Source organism: Magallana gigas, chromosome 7, assembly GCF_963853765.1.
Source record: "Magallana gigas chromosome 7, xbMagGiga1.1, whole genome shotgun sequence".
Lineage (NCBI taxonomy): Eukaryota > Metazoa > Mollusca > Bivalvia > Ostreida > Ostreidae > Magallana > Magallana gigas.
This window is the reverse complement of record NC_088859.1, coordinates 40,311,357-40,334,136: the sequence shown is the minus strand read 5'-3', so window position 1 is coordinate 40,334,136 and position 22,780 is coordinate 40,311,357. Positions and strand designations below refer to the sequence as shown.

At 35.1% G+C, this 22,780-nt stretch overlaps 1 protein-coding gene across 1 annotated transcript in view; it reads right to left on the bottom strand.

Annotated features, from left to right (window-relative positions):
- LOC136270164 (serine/threonine-protein phosphatase 6 regulatory ankyrin repeat subunit B-like) overlaps window positions 1-22,780 on the bottom strand; it is a 72,249-nt gene that overhangs the window by 33,876 nt on the left and 15,593 nt on the right. The window contains exons 8-11 of the mRNA XM_066066847.1: window positions 22,412-22,714; window positions 21,941-22,255; window positions 21,232-21,516; window positions 20,694-20,975 (exon numbers count right to left, since the gene is read on the bottom strand). Of these exons, the coding sequence (XP_065922919.1) occupies window positions 20,694-20,975; window positions 21,232-21,516; window positions 21,941-22,255; window positions 22,412-22,714 (1,185 nt within the window). The remainder of the gene's footprint in view (window positions 1-20,693; window positions 20,976-21,231; window positions 21,517-21,940; window positions 22,256-22,411; window positions 22,715-22,780) is intronic.

Here is a 22,780-nt window from a genome sequence, read left to right as displayed (position 1 = left end):
TTTTTTAATATTTGTAAGAGACAAGTTATTCCAAGTACAAAATGCAAAATATATAGAGACAAAATTAAAGAGAAAATTAATCTTTCTTACAAGTTCCCAAAAGGTAAAAAATTAAAAATTCATATCATTTAAGGTGAACCTTAAAGAAACTGATGAATTAATATAGTGCTAAAATTCATGCATGGGATAAAAATAAATAGATCTAGAGTCATTACATCGTTTCTGTTAAAGACCGAGAAAATATGCTCCTCCTTCAAATTTACCTGGTCAGTGTACCCCTGTCAATCAAATAAAATTGAGGCCCCAGATTGAGTGTTAGAAAATGATTGACATTCGTATACTCTGCATATGTATACCATGTCTAGCGCTCGCAACGATCGTGCAATTAACTTTTGTCTTTTGATGCATACCGTGACTATAAATCGCCATGTCTATTAGCACCATGAACAAAAGAAACTACTGTCGGCAGAAATTAAATTCTCTTGAAGATTCAAAAATATGAATTAAAAATTTACTCGTACTTGGTTTATGTATCACAACAAACGCGCTGATCATCTATTGTCTGTCAAAATAAATGGCGCCGATCATCGATGTAAACGTTCTTTTATTAATAAAGATGTTTGTGAATAATTGAGATTAAATAATTAAATTAAATATTGCGTGCAAGATTTATATCGTTAGGTATCACATTTCTTTAAAAAATTTCACGAGCCGAAACCGGAAGAGAAACAAGTACAGACAACTCTGGTACATGCGCAGCTGGTAGAATTATTGTGCATTTTAACAGCTGATCTGAGATGTTATACAAGAGTATTTGAGTATGGTGGAATGGTCGTATAATGCATAAAACATTGCAATAAATTCTAAGTAAATCTCGTAAGAAACTTGTTCAAGCAAACTAAAGATTTTGCCCATGTCGCACGCGGTTATTCATACTTTTAAAATCCTTTAAACGATCACCAATTTTTTTATAAGTACATATAAAAATACAATATTTTTTCTAGATCATCGGATAAACTCTGTTCAGAGCACTTTAATACCCCGTTTATATAGACATGTATACACAAGCGAGGGTGTTTCCCTCGGGCTTCACACTTTTATCGATATAGGCTCCACCCCCACCTGAACTTACCTGATGTAAACCGACCGGTTAAAAACCTCGGCCTTTAAAAAAGGGTATATTGTTAATAGATAGCCATGTTATGACCTTGAATTGCTAGTATTACATAATGGTCACTATGATATTTATGTATACTTAGGTACTGCGCACTGAATGGTGTTAATGATAATTAACAGAATGAACTCTGTCAGACTCTTGTAGCAATGCATAGTATTCCTAAATGATGTTATGAAACCAGGTGAATAATACGGGCATAATAATATCCAAATTGAGTGTTTAAAAACAAGTGTCATATTTGGCGATTCTGTGTCTGCAACGATAGCTCTGGTACTCTATATTGAGTCATGTATTGTGTATTCTATATATTAACCTTTGTAACCTTTTATGCCATGTATGAATGAACGTATTATGAGTAAGTGATGCCTCATACTAGGTGTGGGACTCTGAGACCCAGGACTCGGAGACTCAAATCCTGCATCCAGACTCTTTGATTGGCAGTTTTGACGGTTTTGTCACTTTATTTAGGAATAAACTCTTAATCTTAATTTTGAACACTGAATGTTCACTCATGATTGTCGTAAATGGGCCGAACTAGTCAAAACTGTCCATCATATGTAAAATGTTATATATACCCATGAAAAATGATGTTGAGCAGATAGATTCCGCTTATAGAGATTCTGAGACTCTTGATTTGGGCTGCTTTTAATCGTTGTAACTATACGATCACGCTTAATAAAACCGCTTGAGAAAGAAATACTGTACTTGTGATCACTAAGTTTGAGCTGAACCTCAATTTGATCCGTAAGACAGTAGGCTTACATGAGCTTTCTTGGTGCCAGTGACCAGGACTGAGCGAAGTTCAATACAGAATAAGGCAAGAGCCATTTCTACATGTCTCTTATAGCTATCTCGAAGTAAACAACTTTGTCTAAGCACCCAATATGACGACAGGTGATGGGTTCGATAAAAAAGAATTTAAAAATCAAATGGAGCAATTAGAAAAACAACTAGACACGATCTCGTTGCGAGCAAAGAGGCGGTCTTCCGTTCGATATTTAGAAGGTGATATGACATCCTTGACTTTGATTTTCGATAACAAAACATGATTTGGAGTTAGGAGATGAGTACTTACGCTTTTCTATATCGCTTTTTTATAAGTTCTCTTACGTAGCTTTTTAAAACATTTGCATTTTTTCTAATCGAGATAAATAAGATTAAACTTTTTTACCTCTAGTCCCAAAAAACCCTTATAAGGTAAACGAATGAGAAAATAATGGCATTGTAAGGATATATAAACGTTTTATTTTGCTTCTATAACATTCCACAAAATATCTCTCAGTAAAGGGCTACAAATGAAAGACTTAGGAGCCTTTTGGTCCCCTTATTTGAGGGGTAAACCCTTTTTCTGGATATCAAATGAAAGGTTATTTAATTCTAAACACATTTTGTTCAATAAGTGTTTAGAAATTTGTTACCGTTCTTGGGATATATAAGAAAAACGTTTTTAGGGGCTGATCCCTTATCTCCTTTTAGGGGCCGTTTAACGAAATTTTGATAGTTGCATATTATTAAGTAAATCACTTTGAGCATCTTTTATTCTATACTCCATATCAAAATCTTTTCCCTTTCTGAGATATCGGGGATCGAGATTTTGAACTTTTGGCCCCTAAAAACCCCTAATTACGTAACACATGATAAAATCATTACATTGCTAGGATATATAGCTGTGAGATAAACGTATTTGCTTCTATAACATTTCACAAAATATCTCTTAGTAAAGGGCTACAGATATAAGACTTTAAAGCCCTTTTATCCCCTTATTTTAGGGGCCAGAACCATTTTTCTTGATATCAAATGAACGGTCATTTAATTCTAAACACATTTTTTTCAATAAGTGATTAGTTATATTTTACCGTTATTGAGATAAATGAGAAAGAAGGTTTTAGGGGCTGATCCCTTATCTCCGTTTAGGGGCCGTTTAACGAAATTTTAAAAGTTGCATATTACTTAGTACATCATTTTGAGCATCTTTTATTCTATACTGCATTTCAAAATCTTTTCCCTTTCCGAGATAAGTTCCACGGACAAGCAACCCCTCTAAAAATCGCTAAAACGTCGATTTCTCAACAACGGAAGTGACGTCATCAAAATAAACAAAAATCTATAAACTTTAGATTACTATCTAACAGATCTGAAAGTTTCATGAAAATCGGCCCCACCGTCACCAACTTTCCTCAAGTCATTACTCAGCCTCAAGTCTGAGTTTTTACCTCAAATCCATGCACTTTTCCTTTAAGGATTTGAGTTGAGGACTGAGCTGAGGGATTTAAAAATTTTGGTGACGGTAGGGCCAGGCCGTTTTTGAGAAATCGCGTGCACAAAACTTGTAAGAAAAAAAGAAAAATAACTAGACACGATCTCGTTGCGAGCAACGAGGAGGTCTTCCGTCCGATTTTTAGAATATGGAATATGACCTTACTCTTGATGTTCGTTAACGAAACGTATCCTGAAAAGGAGGCGTGATCTAAGAGTAATGGGTGAAACACTATCTATATATCCCTTTGGTGTCCCTTATTTGAGGGATCAGCTCCTTTTTATTCATTTTAGTTTAAGGGTATTTTTGTGTACCGCTAGTAGGTGTTTAGAAATTGGTTACCGTTTTTGAGATATCTGGGAAAAATCGTTTTGATATCCGGTCCTAAAACTCCTTTTAGGGTCCAGATAACAAACAATATATGGTTGTACATTATTAAGCACATTATTTTGAGCATCTTTTGTTAAATACTGCTTTCCAGAATTTTCCTCTATTTCGGGATATTGAAGAGCAAAGTGTTGGACTTCTGGCCCAAAATCCCTAATTACATAACATAGGAGGAAATGATTACCATGTATAGGTAAATAACCTTAGAATGAACATAATTGGCTCTATAACGTATCACACAAAATATTTCACAGTAAAAAGTTATCATTAAAAGACTTTAGAGCCCCCTCAGCCCCTTATTTCAAGGGCCAGCCCCTTTTTGTTGATTTCATAAGAATGTTCTTGTCAATTCAAACACATTTTGTTTAACAAGTTTTTTACAAATTGTGTACCGTTCTCGAGATATCTTGAGAGGGTCGTTTTAGGGGCCGACCCTGTAACTCCTTTAAGGGACCGCATAACAAAGAAATTATGGTTGCAGATTGTTAAGCTCAATATTTTGAACATCTTTCGTTCAATATTGCTTTTCAAAATTTTCCTCTATTTTGAAATATTGAGCATCAAAGTTTTCGACTTCTGGTCCCTTAAAATCCCTAATTACGTAACATAGGAGTAAATGATTGCCATGTATAGGTACAAATAGCGTTAGAATGAACATAAATGCCTCTATAACGTATCACAAAATATTTCACGGTAAAAAGTTATCATTTAAAGACTTTAGAGCCCCCTCAGCCCCTTATTTGAAGGGCCGGCCCCTTTTTCATGATTTCAAATGAAAGCTCTAATCAATTTTAACACTTTTTTTCAACAAGTGTTTACAAATTTTGTACCGTTCTCGAGATATCTTGAGAGGGTCGTTTTAGGGGCCGACCCTGTCTACTATCCCTGAAAGTTTGAACTCGATATCTTTTATAGTTTAGAAGAACGTAGAGGAACAAGCGACCCCTCTAAAAACCGCTAAAATGTCAATTTCTCAAAAACGGAAGTGACCTTATCAATAAAATAAAAAACCTAAAAGGTTTAGATCATTATCTATCAGATCTGAAAGTTTCACGGAAATCGGTCGAGCCGTTTCTGAGAAATCGCGTGCACAAAATTTGTAAGAAAAAAAACTAGACACGATCTCGTTGCGAGCAACGAGGAGGTCTTCCGTCCGATTTTTAGAAGAAAATATGACATCATCGATTTTGATTTTCGACAACAAAACATGATATGGAAAAAGGAGTGAAGTACTAATGCTTTATTGCATCGCTTTTTATAAGTTTTATTACATCCCTTTATTAATTGCTTGCATTTCCTCCAATTAAGATTGAAAAGACTAAAAACCCATATTGGGTAACACAAGAGAAAATCATTATATTGTTAGAATATTTAAACGTATTATACGTAATCTAGCATCAATAACCTTTCACAAAATGGCTCTCATTAAATGGCTATAGATGAAAATTTTTAGAGCCCTTTGATCCCTTAATTTAAGGGGCCAGCCCCTTTTTCTTGAAATCAAATGAAAGGACATTTATTTCTGAAAACATTTTGTCAACAAGTGTTTAAAAATTCGTTACCGTTCTGGAGATATATGAGAAAGAAGGTTTAAGGGGCCGATCCCTTATCTCCTTATAGGGGCCGTTTAGCGAAAATTCGAAGATTGTATCTGGTTAAAAACATCTTTTTGAACAACTTTTCTTCAGTACTGCATTTCAAAAATTTTTCCTTTCTGAGATATGGGTGATCGAAATTTTGGACTTTTGGCCCCTAAAACCCCTTAATTACGTAATACATGACAAAATCATTACATTGCCTGGATACATAACTGTGAGATAAACATATTTGCTTCTATAACCTTTCACAGAATATATCTCAGTAAAGGGCTACAGATTAAAGACTTTAGAGCCCTTTGGTCCCCTAATTTGAAGGGCCAGCCCCTGTTTCTTGATATTAAATGAAAGGTCATTTAATTCTAAACAAATTTTGTTCAAAAAGTGTTTAGAAATTCGTTACCATTCTGGAGATATATGAGAAAAAAGGTTTTAGGGGCCGATCCCTAATCTCCTTATAGGGGCCGTTTAACAAAATTTTTAAGGATGCATATTGTTAAGACCATTAGTTTGAACAACTTTTCTTCAGTATTGCATTACAAAATATTTTTCCTTTCTGAGATATGGGTGATCGAAATTTTGGACTTTTGGCCCCTAAAACCCCTTAATTACGTAATACATGACAAAATCATTACATTGCCTGGATACATAACTGTGAGATAAACATATTTGCTTCTATAACATTTCACAAAATATCTCTCAGTAAAGGACTACAGATTAAAGACTTTAGAGCCCTTTGGTCCCCTAATTTTAGGGGTCAGCCCCTTTTTTCTTGATATCAAATGAAAGGTTATTTTATTCTTAACAAATTTTGTTCAACAAGTGTTTAGAAATTCGTTACCGTTCTGGAGATATATGAGAAAGAAAGTTTTAGGGGCCGATCCCTTATCTCCTTTTAGGAGCCGTTTAACAAAATTTTTAAGGTTGCATTTTGTTAAGATATTAATTTGAACAACTTTTCTTCTATATTGCATTACAAAATAGTTTTTCCTTTCTTAGATATGTGTGATCGAAATTTTGGACTTTTGGCCCCTAAAAACCCTTAATTACGAAATACATTACAAAATCATTACATTGCTTGGATACATAACTGTAAGATAAACATATTTGCTTCTATAACATTTCACAAAATATCTCTTAGTAAAGGGTTACAGATTAAAGACTTTAGAGCCCTTTGGTCCCCTTATTTGAGGGGCCAGCCCCTGTTTCTTGATATTAAATGAAAGGTCATTTAATTCTAAACAAATTTTGTTCAAAAAGTGTTTAGAAATTCGTTACCATTCTGGAGATATATGAGAAAAAAAGGTTTTAGGGGCCGATCCCTAATCTCCTTATAGGGGCCGTTTAACAAAATTTTTAAGGTTGCATATTGTTAAGACCATTAGTTTGAACAACTTTTCTTCAGTATTGCATTACAAAATATTTTTCCTTTCTGAGATATGGGTGATCGAAATTTTGGACTTTTGGCCCCTTAAAACCGCTAATTACGTAACACATGATAAAATCATTACATTGCTTAGATACATAACTGTAAGATAAACATGTTTGCTTCTATAACATTTCACAAAATATCTCTCAGTAATGGGCTACAGATGAAAGACTTTAGAGCCCCTTGGTCCTCTAATTTGAGGGGCCAGCCCCTTTTTCTTGATATCAAATAAAAGGTCTTGTGAATAAAAACTTTTTTACATAACATGTCTTAACAAAATATTTTTCAGAAAAGAGATAAACAAAGAAAACCAGTATAAATTACAACGTTTTTTTAATTTCAATTTTCGGATCCAGGCGAGCTTCGGCGCCTTTCAATACAGATCAAAATGAAAATGAAATTACAAATCTACAATCTTTTGTCTACTATCCCTGAAAGTTTGAACTCGATATCTTTTATAGTTTAGAAGAATGTAGAGGAACAAGCGACCCCTCTAAAAACCGCTAAAACGTCAATTTCTCAAAAACGGAAGTGACGTTATCAATAAAATAAAAAACCTAAAAGGTTTAGATCATTATCTATCAGATCTGAAAGTTTCACGGAAATCGGTCGAGCCGTTTCTGAGAAATCGCGTGCACAAAATTTGTAAGAAAAAAAAATGAAAAATAACTAGACACGATCTCGTTGCGAGCAACGAGGAGGTCTTCCGTCCGATTTTTAGAAGAAAATATGACATCATCGATTTTGATTTTCGACAACAAAACATGATATGGAAAAAGGAGTGCAGTACTAATGCTTTATTGCATCGCTTTTTATAAGTTTTATTACATCCCTTTTTTTAATGCTTGCATTTCCTCCAATTAAGATTGAAAAGATTAATTTTGTTTACATCTGGTCCCTAAAAACCCAAATTGGGTAACACAAGAGAAAATCATTATATTGTTAGAATATTTAAACGTATTATACGTAATCTAGCATTAATAACCTTTCACAAAATGGCTCTCATTAAATGGCTATAGATGAAAATTTTTAGAGCCCTTTGATCCCTTAATTTAAGGGGCCAGCCCCTTTTTCTTGAAATCAAATGAAAGGACATTTATTTCTGAAAACATTTTGTCAACAAGTGTTTAAAAATTCGTTACCGTTCTGGAGATATATGAGGAAGAAGGTTTAAGGGGCCCATCCCTTATCTCCTTATAGGGGCCGTTTAGCGAAAATTCGAAGATTGTATCTGTATTTGTACCCTAAAACCCCTTAATTACGTAATACATGACAAAATCATTACATTGCCTGGATACATAACTGTGAGATAAACATATTTGCTTCTATAACCTTTCACAGAATATATCTCAGTAAAGGGCTACAGATTAAAGACTTTAGAGCCCTTTGGTCCCCTAATTTGAAGGGCCAGCCCCTGTTTCTTGATATTAAATGAAAGGTCATTTAATTCTAAACAAATTTTGTTCAAAAAGTGTTTAGAAATTCGTTACCATTCTGGAGATATATGAGAAAAAAGGTTTTAGGGGCCGATCCCTAATCTCCTTATAGGGGCCGTTTAACAAAATTTTTAAGGATGCATATTGTTAAGACCATTAGTTTGAACAACTTTTCTTCAGTATTGCATTACAAAATATTTTTCCTTTCTGAGATATGGGTGATCGAAATTTTGGATTTTTGGCCCCTAAAACCCCTTAATTACGTAATACATTACAAAATCATTACATTGCCTGGATACATAACTGTGAGATAAACATATTTGCTTCTATAACATTTCACAAAATATCTCTCAGTAAAGGACTACAGATTAAAGACTTTAGAGCCCTTTGGTCCCCTAATTTGAGGGGCCAGCCCCTTTTTCTTGATGTCAGATGAACGGTCATTTAGTTCTAAACAAATTTTGTTCAACAAGTGTTTAGAAATTCGTTACCGTTCTGAAGATATATGAGAATGAAGGTTTTAGGGGCCGATCCCTAATCTCGTTATAGGGGCTGTTTAACGAAATTTTGAAGGTTGCATTTTCTTGAGAACATCATTTTGAACAACTTTTCTTCAGTACTACATTTCAAAATATTTTTCCTTTCTGAGATATGGATGATCAAAATTTTGGACTTTTGGCCCCTAAAAACCCTTAATCACGTGACACATGATAAAATCATTACACTGTCTAGATACATAACTGTAAGATAAACACATTTGCTTCTATAACCTTTCACAAAATATCTCTCAGTAAAGGGCTACAGATTAAAGACTTTAGAGCCCTTTGGTCCCCTAATTTGAAGGGCCAGCCCCTTTTTCTTGATATCAAATGAATGGTCCGGTTAATATAAACCTTTTTTACATTACATGTTTTAACAAAATATTTTTCAGAAAAGAGATAAACAAAGAAAACCAGAAAAAATACGACATTTTTTTAAACTCAATTTTCGGGTCCAGGCGAGCTTGAACGCCTTTCAAGCCAGATCAAAATGAAAATAAAATTGCAAATCTACAATCTTTTGTCTACTATCCCTGAAAGTTTGAACTCGATATCTTTTATAGTTTAGGAGAAGTTAGAGGATCAATCCATCCCTCTAAAAATCGCTAAAACGTCAATATCTCAAAAACGGAAGTGACGTCATCAATATTATAAAAAACCTATAAGGTTCCGATCACTATCTATTATATCTGTAAGTTTTATGAAAATCGGTCAAGGCGTTTCTGAGAAATCGCGTGCACAAAATTTGTAAGAAAAAAAAAGAAAAATAATAATAATAGGGAAAAAGAAACCGAACGAAAACAATAAGGTCTTCCGTTGGAAACGGAAGACCTTAATAATAATAGGGAAAAAGAAACCGAACGAAAACAATAAGGTCTTCCGTTGGAAACGGAAGTCCTTAATTCGCGGGGTTGGGTCAGAACAAGGAAAATAAAGGGCAAGAAACAGGTCAAAAATCCTCAGAAAAAGAGCAGATTAAACAAAATACTTTTGAAACATATCATGATGCTAGGCCGTATGAAACTCGTTAACCTCGACATCGAGTCCCAGATCAGGATGATGATAAAGATTTTTTCATTGGTCAAGTTAAAGCTATAACAGCCGCACTCTCAGTGCCCCTATCTTCTGTGATAACTCTTTTTGAGGGAGATGCTCAAAAATTTAAACAGTGGATAAAGGAAGTTGAAAAGTACAGTGTTATGTCTGGGAAACAAGGTCATGAGATCCCCATGCTTGCATACATAACGAGTAAGGGTTCAGTTTGGGATTATATGAAAAGGTATTTAGATGAAACAGATGCGTCTGAAGATATCCCATTTTGGAACGATCTTAAGGAATCCCTTAAAAATAGATTTGCAGAAATAACAGATCCCGTACACGCGTTAGCAGTAATGCGTAAGACTCGACAAAATTTAAATGAAAGTGTTCAGTTTTTCGCCGAGAGACTATTGCAAATCGCGGAAGACGCCTACAGTAATGACAGACTAAAATATCCTTTGATACAACAACAGTTAGTAGATATCTTTTGTGACGGGTTGACATTCGACTACCTCAGAATGAAAACCTAAAAGATTTAAAATCCGCAATTCAAATAGCAATGCGAGAACAAAATCTGAGACAAATGCTAGCGATAAGAGGGTCAACTATGACAGAAATTGTACAAAGTAATGACAACAGACGAACTCTTTTAAATTTTGATACCACTCTTCCCTTATTAAAGGATAAAGCAGATTATCTTACTTAGTAGAAACAAGGCACATAGAACCAATGGAAATTGACCATGCGCGTAATAGTAGGTGTTTTAAATGCAAACAGAAGGGTCATAGGGCTCGATTTTGTACTCAAAATAAACCCCAAGTCAGGTCCCGTCCTCAAATAAATAAACGACCCAGTCAAAACAAACCCATCCATAATATAGAGCAGAAACCCCGTTCGCCTGTGGAATGTTGGAATTGTGGTAAAGTAGGTCATGTGCGTGCAGATTGTTGGGGCTCGCATATGTATCAAAGAGCGCAGCAAAATCGGGGCAGACCATCAAATCGTCAAGGCCGAACATATGAATCTAGCGACCAAGTAAATAGGGGATCGTCTCAAAATTTCAAATCGCGCTCTTATTTTGACAAACAAAAACAGGAAAACTAAGACGTTCTTCCTTCGTTGAAGCCCGAAGAAAGAACTTTAAACAAAGACCTACATATGAAATTAATTTTACTAACAACCCCAGTAGCTTTTTATTAAAAGTAGGTAAAAATAAATTTAGAGCTTTGGTAGATACAGGTGCAGCCGTATCTCTAATTAGTAAGAAAATGTATGAAATTCTATTCCCCCGCCCCAGGTTGTTAAATAATGATATCCCCTCTTTACAAGCAGCAAATTGCAATTCTTTAATTGCGATAGGGTATGTAAATATTTCCTTTAAGATTTCAGGATTAACTTTAGACCACAAACTTTATGTGACAAAGGGACTCCATCGAAACATGATTCTCGGTCGTGATTCGCTCAAGAAAAACAATGTTCGTTTATACTTTGATCTTGGACTCATGCGTATTGATGGCAAAGTATACGCGGAACTTAAAGAAGATTTACACATCTCAACTATTGTAGGAACACCTAAGAAACTTATTATGAGACCAAACACAGTGACTGTATGTTATGGAAAAATAAATAACAATTTTCCTCTGGAAAAAAATGACTTGGTTGAACAGCATAGACAATAACTGCATTATGGAAGACCCAGGACTATATTTAAAAGACGCCATTTGTATAGTTCGAAAAGATAAGAAAGTTCCAATGATCTTCGTTAACCAAACTAACAAAAATTATAAAATTCCAAGAGGATACATAGTAGGACGTGTTACCGCATTAAAGCAGAAGGAAATCTCAGAAGTACAGACTACTCAAGACACAAAAGAAGAAATTGATGTACCTAAAAGATTTGAACACTCAATTAAAAGACTTGTGAGTAAAAACAATGATTTATTTGCAAAGAAAGACAGTGATCTTGGAGTGACCGATACTGAGTTAAGAATAAAGAACAGACCCTATCGTGTACCCTTAAATAAAAGACAGATAATTGACAAGGCCATACTGGAAATGATGGACGCAAAGATTATTGAGAGATCACAATCGCCTTGGTCTTTTCCCTTAGTAGTGGTGAAGAAAAAGGACGGATCAGACCGGATGTGCGTTGACTTTAGAAGCTTGAATAAGATAGTGAAACCAGTATCATTCCCGCTACCGTTGATTGATGACATCCTATGTTTACTAGGTAAGGCAAAATATTTCACTGCACTAGACTTAAAGAGTGGATATTGGCAAGTGAAAATAGAAGATTCAAGTAAAGAAAAACGGCCTTTGCATGTCACAAAGGACTATTCCAATTCAACCGGATGCCATTTGGGTTGAGTAATCCACCGGCAGTTTTTCAGGAGCTGATGAACATAGTTCTTCAAGGACAAGAAGAGATTGCTATCGCATACCTGGATGACATTCTTATATTCTCAGAGACACCGGAAGATCATCTTCGTCATATTCAAGACGTTTTCAACCGCCTAAGAAAGCATGGACTTAAAATGAAGCTAAAGAAATGTAGTTTCTTCAAGGAACAAACTGAATATCTTGGTTTCATCATTTATGAACATGGCGTTACCCCTGACCCAAAGAAAGTCGACGCTATAAGAAAGTTACCAGCGCCCACTACAGTCCGAGAAGTTCGTGGCTTTATAGGTACGTGTAGTTATTACATGAGATTTATACCGAACTTCTCTAAGATTACAGAACCATTGATTGACTTAACCAGATAATATGCAAGGTTTAAATGGACACCATGTTGCCAAAAAGCGTTTGACTTTATTAAAGAAAGTTTAACGGTAGTGCCTTTACTAGCATATCCAGATACTAATAAGCCGTACATCCTGTACACCGATGCCAGCGACAATTGTATTGGAGCGTACCTTACTCAAAAGACAGAGGAGGGAGAAGATAAGCCAATATATTACTTATCCCACAAGCTGAGTAAAACTCAAGAAAAGTGGTCAACTATAGAAAAGGAGGCATTTGCAATCCATTACGCCATTCAGAAGTAAGACCATTATTTACACGATACTCAGTTTACTATTAGAACAGACCATAAGCCGCTCAAGTATATCTTAGAATCTCCAATGCAAAATAAGAAAATTCAACTATGGGCGTTAAGTATTGCAGGATATAACTGTAAGGTAGAGTACATAGAAGGAAGATTTAACTGCTGTGCAGATCTCTTATCCAGAGTACCGACAGTCAACCTCGAGTGGGAAGAGGAAGAATAATCAGAGCATGATGAACCAGATGTTAAGGACAATTTCTTTGAAGTGAACGTACTTAACTCCAATGCCTTTTTGCCTAAGAGATTGGCCAGATGTGAAGTTGAGCAACACGACGAATTGGTTAAACCCTTTATTGATCTACCAAAAGGAATCAACATCAAAGAAAGTCAACAACACGATGAGCAGATCAAGAAACTGAAGAATCGGTTAAATAAAGGAACAGCAACGGCAACCGAAGAAAAGAAGTTTCTGGAAATTGATGGTTTAATGTACTATCTTTCAGATGGAGACTCAGAAGGCCCAAGACTTCGCCTGTATGTACCACGTGAGTTAGAACTTTTAGTAGTGCAGCAGTATCATGACGGACTTGGACATATGGGAGTGGACAAAACATATGACGTAATTAGACAAAAGTACTACATACCAAATTTGTACAAAAGGTTATACTCTTATATAGAAGGATGTGTAGTATGCCAAACGAGGAGCAATAATAAAAATCAACCTCCACTTCAAGAGACAGATATACCACCTTTTCCAATGGCTAAAGTAGGACTTGATCTATCAGGACCATATCCAACATCCTTGTCGGGAAACAAGTACATCGTTTCTTTTTTTGACATTTACTCTGGTTGGCCAGAAGCTTTTCCCGTTCCTGATAAGTCAGCTGACAACATAGTACATCTTATCTAAGAAGAAATATATCCAAGATATGACTGTCCTCTTCAAATCCTCACAGACAACGGAACAGAAAATGTGAACAAGAAAGTGGAAGAATCCTTAAAAGAATTGAACATCAACCATATCAAAACGTCTTATTACAGCCCTCAAGGTAATGGTAAAGTAGAGAGATTTCATAGAAATCTTCATGACGTGATGGCTAAGAAAATAACAGACAACGCTCAAACTTGGGATATTCATCTCAATTAGACGTTGGCAGCCATTCGTTTCCATCCTAACGATTCGTTAAAGTTTTCTCCATATTACCTTATGTACAACAGAGATGTCGTATTACCTCTTGATACGTTGATGAAACCTCGAAGGAGATATGCGGGAGAAGATCAACACAAGATCGCCCTCCAAGAACAACATAAAGCTTTCCTGCTAGTACATCTTAATATGTAGGAAGCCAAGAAGAAACAGAAAGCTCAGGCTGATAAGAAAACCTTAAGAACAACAGAAGACAAAATAAGTTAGATAAAAAGTGGCTACCATATTATCGAATCATTGAACAAAAAGGACCAGTTAGTTCCGTGGTGAGAGACCAATTGACTGGATTAACCACCAAATGCCATGCAAGACAATTAAAACTGGCAGACATTTCGCACTGGCCCCTTTCATCAACTACTGAAGATGGTGGAAGAACTCTAAGAAAAACTAACTATGTGGTGCCACCAGAAGATGAATCGTCGTCAGAAAATGAAGACATGCAACCAGAACCATTGGAAAGAGCTATACAGTCCAAACAATGGGAAAGAGAAGGATCTTCAGACGAAGAGGATATTCCCCTAGCAGAACTTCAAAGACGTATAAGAGCTAAGAAAATCATGGATGATCAGCAGTATAAAAACGAGAATGATCAGACCGTAGATTCAGAATCAGATGAGACCCATGAGTCAGAACAATGTGATGAAAATAGTGGTCAAGACTATGAAATACCCTTAGAAAACCAAAATGTACCCTTAGATGAAAATATGGAAATAGATGAAATAGTCCCTAAAGTAGGTCTAGGCTTCAAACCAATCCCTAAACCGCGTAAATCAATCCCTAAGCCCTGTAGAGAAAATAACAAACAAGAGTATGTGTTGGCTATTATGAAGGAATTAGCCAAAATAATAAGCTTAATAAGTTATATTATTGTATATTGTAGATGTAAATAATCTTGAATAAGCTTCTTGAAATTCTCATCTGTGGTGGAAAGCCCCTGGTTTTATGTGTGTTTAACTTTGGCAGTTACAATAACGATAGGACTTTGTATTAAGAAACTTAAAACTATTAAAAAGTGGGGTGGCATATGCTGTGGTGGTTGCTGGACAGGTTGTCGAAAAAGGGGTAGTGACGGAGATAAGAAAGGTTTTTCCAAAGACACTGTATTTTGTTGTGTGAATCCAGAGAAATGGACCTCTAGTGACATTATTGAACTTGAACCAATCCCGAAAGACATTAAGATCCAAGAGAAATACCGACGGAGCGGAAGACTCGAAACTCGCAAATTGACCAGTAACACGGGACAATTTCGAACAAACTAGCACAACAATTACTTGGAGAGGAGAAGAATGAAGAATCTCCATGGACCAAATACTATAGACCGGACCCAGAGCTGGCACGTAAATACCTGGAAGAGAAGGCCGAGATGTCTACGCAACAGAGGAACGCAGGAGACGCTCCGCGAGAAGTCGCCTCGCCATCCGCGCCGACCCTCTATCCACGGGTGCCGATGATGGATGAATAATTAAGCTGCAGCCGTGAAGAAGTTGTGTATTCGTTATAAAAGAATTGTGAAATTTAGTGAAAATTAAAAATGTGAATTGTGTAAAAGTAGAAATGTGCGTTATCTTGTGCTAATATAAATCTTGTATTTGGTGATTCACTCTGGAGAACTTCAAGAAGAAACCGATGGACTCCGAACTTATGAAACTAACCTCACCCCTTAGAAGGAAAAGATATTTTGTGAACTTACAAGCATGCCTTGACTTTGTATATATATGTGACATTGAGCTTAACCATACTTAGTATTACTTTGATGATGAATTACGATTATATTCAACTATGGATATTTCATCTTGGTTATTATTGTCATACTTTATTCATTATTGTTTTCATGAATGTAATGCGATATAATCAAGCTATATGATTTTATGTACATGTAAACATCCTGGTTATAGATTTGTTTTTGTAGACGAATGATGTTCCAAGCCGGAGGTGGAAACATGTCACTTGTTACTATCTCTTTACATAGATGTTCTGACTGGTGTGTCACTATGAAGTTCGTCTGATCAAGGGTGGGTCAAGGACGCTTTCCTATTCCGGGCGCCAGGCATGAGAAATCTCCTTTCCGGATATTTCTTTTGTTTGGGGGACGTATGTAAACAGATAGCCATGCTATGACCTTGAATTGCTAGTATTACATAATGGTCACTATGATATTTATGTATACTTAGGTACTGCGCACTGAATGGTGTTAATGATAATTAACAGAATGAACTCTGTGACTCTTGTAGCAATGCGTAGTATTCCTAAATGATGTTATGAAACCAGGTGAATAATACGGGCATAATAATATCCAAATTGAGAGTTTAAAAACAAGTGTCATATTTGGCGATTCTGTGTCTGCAGCGATAGCTCTGGTACTCTATATTGAGTCATGTATTGTGTATTCTGTATATTAATCTTTGTAACCTTTTATGCCATGTATGAATGAACGTATTATGAGTAAGTGATGCCTCATACTAGGTGTGGGACTCTGAGACCCAGGACTCGGAGACTCAAATCTTGCATCCAGACTCTTTGATTGGCAGTTTTGACGGTTTTGTTACTTTATTTAGGAATAAACTATTAATCTTAATTTTGAACACTGAATGTTCACTCATGATTGTCGTAAATGGGCCGAACTAGTCAAAACTGTCCATCATATGTAAAATGTTATATATACCCATGTAAAATGATGTTGAGCAGATAGATTCCGCTTATAGAGTTTCTGAGACTCTTGATTTGGGCTGCTTTTAATTGTTGTAACTATACGATCACGCTTAAAAAACCGCTTGAGAAAGAAATACTGTACTTGTGATCACTAAGTTTGAGCTGACCCTCAATTGAATCCGTACGACAGTAGGCTTACAATATTCCCTATACAATTTAACAAATGAAATTATACTCATTTCATTTGACTCATTTTGCTGTTCTATTCAGTATTTCAACCAGAACAAAGATTATTCTGCGTTTTCATAACAGGTGTTTTATTTTTAACAGTTTAAAATTGACATTGACGATTAGAGTTCTGGATCTATAATGCATTTGGGTGTCCATGCATTTGTCAAACACGCGATGAAAAGCAATTATTTCAATGGTTTTTTTTAATTCTGAGTTTACGATCTCTCATATTATACACACATTATACTATAATATTATAAATTATAATAGACGATCAATTTTTAAAATGAGGCATGGGAAATGTTGAAATTGTCCTAATCATTTTATGTTTTAAGTTTCGTTAAAAACTATTGAGAAGGTCCGGTTTTATTAGTTGATAAAAATTGTCTATGGGAGTTCTAATGTTAAACTAAATTCACGCGCGTCACGTTTTCTCAAACAGTTTTTAAGCAAATATCTTTGTATTTCATGTTCATATAATGGGACCTTATGCACAGACTGGAAAATGTTCTGAAAATAAAAATCCGGAAAATAAGGGATCTTGAAGGGTCAATATTCAAAACAGCCCTTTAGATGTAACTTTTTATTTTTCATCCGATTTTAAAAATCTTTTCGGTTAACGTTTATAGTTTATAATGGAGAGTATCGTTGGAAAATTATGGTCCGAGGGGCCACTTGTTGACTCCTTATAAGGATTTTAAGGGTCTAAAGATCACTACTTTTGTAAAATTTGAAAAATTATTTAATAAAAGTTATCCCAGTTTGCTTAAAAAAGTATAGAGATAATAATCTTAGCATATTAAGTCTTGGGTCCGAGAAATAAATGTTTACTCTTATAGAATTTTCTGAAAATATTCTTTACAAAATTAAAAGTATATCTTCTTATAGAGTTCTGGGGTTATCTTTCTTTTGACATTGCATTACTTTGTGAGTTCTTATTTAGAAAATGCTTATACTAAGGCGTTGAAAAATTTGGGGGAAAAATTAGACATGATTTTTTTCTGCCATTAAATAAGGGGATGTCGAAAAGCTCTTACTTTTTGTTGAAGACAAAAACAGGTCTAGTTAGGTTTGTTACTGACTGTTTACAGACATTTGTGGGGTCGCTAAAGTCCATAGAAGGTTCGGCGGTTTGTTACTGACTGTTTACAGAAATTTGTGCGGTCGGTAAAGTCCATAGAAGACAAGGTGGTTTGTTACTGACTGTTTACAGATATTTGTGGGGTCGGTTAAGTCCATAGAAGGCAAGGCGGATGGCCTCGCCTTCTGTGGATACAAATTTCTGTAAACAGTCAGTAACGAACCTCATTAGTGTTTTGTTTTGTCGAGGACCTAAAGTTTGACATGTAAATAACGACAAGAGGCCCATGGGCCACATCGCTTACCTGAGGAATAATAGGTATGATAAAATCAGTTTAATGGAGTCATAATACAAACAATCTGGACAATGTACAATAATACATGTAGATCCTGTTAGATAAAATCCATCCCCCACCCCCTGGATATTCTTATGTTTATAATCATTAGTCCGCTTTCTAACAGGATGATTTTATAGTTATATCACATGTTGAGTATTGCAGTTTTTAAAAGATCATTAACTTGTTTATATATGGGATATAAACCTACATCAAAGTCTGAACCTTCTTGTGAGGCCGAAGAATTGTCCTGAGGCCAAAGTCTTAACAATTATAAAGAATCATCCGGCTGATTAATTTCTGAGAAGAAGATTTTTAAAGATTTACTCTACATATTCCTTGTAAAACTTTGACACCCCCCCCCCCTAATTGTGACCCCATCCTACTCATGAGGTTTGTGATTTTCACAACTTTGAATCTACATTACCTGAGGAGACTACCACACAAGTTTCAGCTTTCCTGGCTGATTAGTTTCTGAGAAGAAAATTTTTAAAGATTTATTCTATATATTCCTATGTAAAACTTCGATACCCCCCCCCCCACATTGTGGCCAACCCTACCCCCGGGGGTCATGATTTTCACAACTTTGAATCTACACTACCCGAGGATACTTAAACAAAAGTTTCAGCTTTCCTGACTGAAAGTCTCTGAGAAGAAGATTTATAAAGATTTACTCTATATATCCCTATGAAAACTTCGACCCCCCCATTTTGGCCCCATCTTACCCTGGGGGTCATGATTTTCACAAATTTGAGTCTACACTATCTGAGGATGCTTCCACACAAGTTTCAGCTTTCAAGCCTGATTAATGTTTGAGAAGAAGATTTTTAAAGATTGACTCAATATAAAACGTCGACCCCCCCCCCCATTGTGGCCCCACCCTACCTCTGGGGATCATGATTTTCACAACTTTGAATCTACACTACCTAAGGATGCTTCCACACAAGTTTCAGCTTTCCTGGCTTATTGGTTCTTGAGAAGATGTTGAAAATGTGAAAAGTTTATGGACAGACGGACGACAGACAAAATGTGATCGGAAAAGCTTAGGTGAGTTAAAAAATAATATAATTTATAACAATTAAATTCATACATGTAGCTTAGTTCTCTAATTTTTTACCTTCCTCGTCAGTCGTCTGTGCAAACTTGGATGCCATTTTAGGATCGTAATATAAAGTCACAGGAAAATGGGGGTCACTTTAGATATTTAGGGCTTAAAAATTAAAGCTATGGTTGAACGTCTGTGTAAAAAATCAGCTCAAATAACGTTACGTCCGCCATGTTGCCGTATAAAGTTTGACGCTCGTCGTGTAAAGAAATTTATAAGGCAATCACGTGACGTATTTCATCCAATGACGTCGACACATTCTAGTCCGAGGCAAAGCAAATATAATTAAGACATCAACTTTTCCATATATATATATCTGAGAAGATTTATCATGTAATGTAAAACTTTAAGTCACAAACAGTATACTTTTTAGTCTTATTTATTCAATTAATCCACATGTTTTAGACATATTTGTCGAAAGAGACAAATGGTTTGCGATAGTTCTAATGACGCTAATTATAATTTATTTCTTGCAAGTTTTGACGTAAGTATACATTTGCAGTAGGCAACATTCTTTATTTAACTTCTGGGGAAATGTTTCACATATGACGTTCACAAGGTAATAAGCTATATTTCATAGATAAAACTCTACCACGTACAGTAGGGTATAGCAAAGCTAGGATATAAAATGTATTGTCTACCTCTCAGATTACTTCCACTTAAATTTTGATATCAGTTTTTGTTTCTTGTATTTAATTTGGTTGACTTTCTTTAGCAAAAAAATTGAGAGCTCTTTTAAGAGGACCGATTTTGGTCTTTTTTGCCAAAACACTACAATGGCAAAACTCTTTATTTTTTAACCATATGTAATTAAACTCCAATTTATTTGTGATGTTTCAAGAAATTTGACCATTTGGTTTTTTTTAGGGACCATCTCAAAATACAGGTACATTTACTTTAGGAATTTTAATCTTAGCTAAGTAGAACATTGCAAAGGAGACATTTTTTTCTTTTAGTCTTGGATTATGTAAACTGACATCTTTTAGATACATGTACAAGAGAAAAAAGAATAATTACTTAAAAAGAAATTGGCTACGGGTTGGATCTTAAATATTTACATTAAAGGTCCGGTCAGACCAATTTACGGGACGGATCTTAAATTATACGACACCGGCACTATGTTTATAATTATTTGTATGCAAACTAAATGTAATTCATCTCTGGTATTCTTGACAAACTAACCTGGGTCTTCTCTATCATCAGATTCCCAATTCATTGTAAATGATCTTGGGTTTAAAAGGTAACAGTCATCTTCATCATCACTTGCAACTGGTGTATGGCAGCATTCCATATAATTAAGATCTGAGGAATTCATAGGAAGTGCATCACATCTCTCTGTCTCGTCGGATTTAAATTGTGATAAAACTAAGAAAAGTGGTGTAATCCCTTCAATGTTCTGCGAGTTAATTTGGCAGCCATGTTCTAAAAGCATGTCCAATATGGAGAACTCACACTTTTGAAAGCCTAAAACATAGTATGAATTTGATGACGTTTTTTCCAGAATATTGTTTATAGTTCCTGCTTTAAAAAATCGTTTTGTTTTTGAATTTAATTTGCAACATATTATAATTAATATAACTAAATTAGACGACTGTGTATTGTTTTGTCATTATCTTGGCAAATAACTGAAACAGTAAAGCTTGTTAGCAAAGGATCTCTGTTTCATTAAAAGTAATTTTCAAAATATTTGAATGAACTTGTAAAACCAACTTTCACATACATGCATAATGAAGAGCACTGTTTCCTTTTGTGTCCAGTAGAGAACAGTCTACTCCAATATCGAGAAATGCTTCAACTAACTTTTCTGCTCCAAATCGTGCGGCCAGCATTAAATACGATACTCCTTTATTATCCGTTATGTTTGGATCAAAATCTAAAGTCATCAATTTTGGGACGTCAGAGAACAATTCCCGTCTAAGGGCAACGTGTACAGGAGTTTCTCCATTCTCGGATTTCATGTTGACGGATGCACCTCTCGCCAATAGAACATCCACCATAGTTTCATCTATAAAATAAAGATAATGATTCCCTATGAATTTATATGTTCCTGAATGAAATAATAGTTTTCATAAGGATTAGTGAACGTCATGTGCTAGATTATTTATTTAAAACATATAACTCTACTTTACGTATTGGCTACATAAAGTATTATTGATATATTACTTAGATTTTTTTTCGATCTTCCATGCCCATTTATACTAATGTTACTTTCTTATTATCTAGCAAAACACTCGTAGCTTTTAGGATAAAAACCAACATTTCTAGATAGAACAATCTGTATAAATGTTTAATACTCTCGGTTAATATGATATTGAAGAAAGTATTTTCCAAAATTAAGATCATCGAAAATTCGCCGTACCCAAAGTTTACATTATTATCAATGACTACCCATTAAAATATAAGAATTGTCCAACATATCTAAACCTTACATGTACAACTTTTAGAGTGTTGCATAAATATGACATGTAGCGCAGTCATGGCCTGTATTCCTTTGTGGTTGACATTTGCCCCATTATTGAGCAAATACTTTACAATACTCAAGTCCTGTAATCGTACGGCTTCTATTAAACACGAATCTACATTATCCGTATCTCCATTCACAGATGCTCCGTTTTCCACAAGGAGACTGACAGTTTCAAACATGGTCGTTTTTTCCTCCAAATTTGAAACGGTTTTATTTTCTACCAAATGCCAGTATTTTAGACTTCTGCTAAGTAGTGATTGTCGTGGAGAGTCGAATGTACCTATATTTGAAAAAAAGTAAAGAATAATTATTTATCCAAGATTTTGTTTTTACTGATTCAAATTATTCTTATTGTATTTCACTTATACAATTAATATTTACGTTGAGTGTGACGTTGGTTGGAATTTACCATAACTCTATTTTTAAAATTACATACTTAATATAGTTCCAAAATGGTTGACATTTGCTTTTGCACTTATCAAAAGCTGAATTATCTCTTGATTTCCATGAATTGTTGCCAATGATAATGGTGTTTCATCCCAAGATTCCATAATGTTTGGATCGGCTCCTTGATCTAACATGAATTTAACAAGCAATGGACTTCTGAGCTTCACTGCGACACATATTGGATAAAGTCCCCAAGACAGCATTTTATTCAGTGGAATGCGTTCAAATGCTATCAAATTTTTAACTGCCTCACAACATTCATGCATGACGTTTGAAGGTAGCTGCTGGTTACCTAAATACCATTAAAATACCATATAAAAATACTAGTATACCTTCTTGCTTAAAATTGAACTTTATA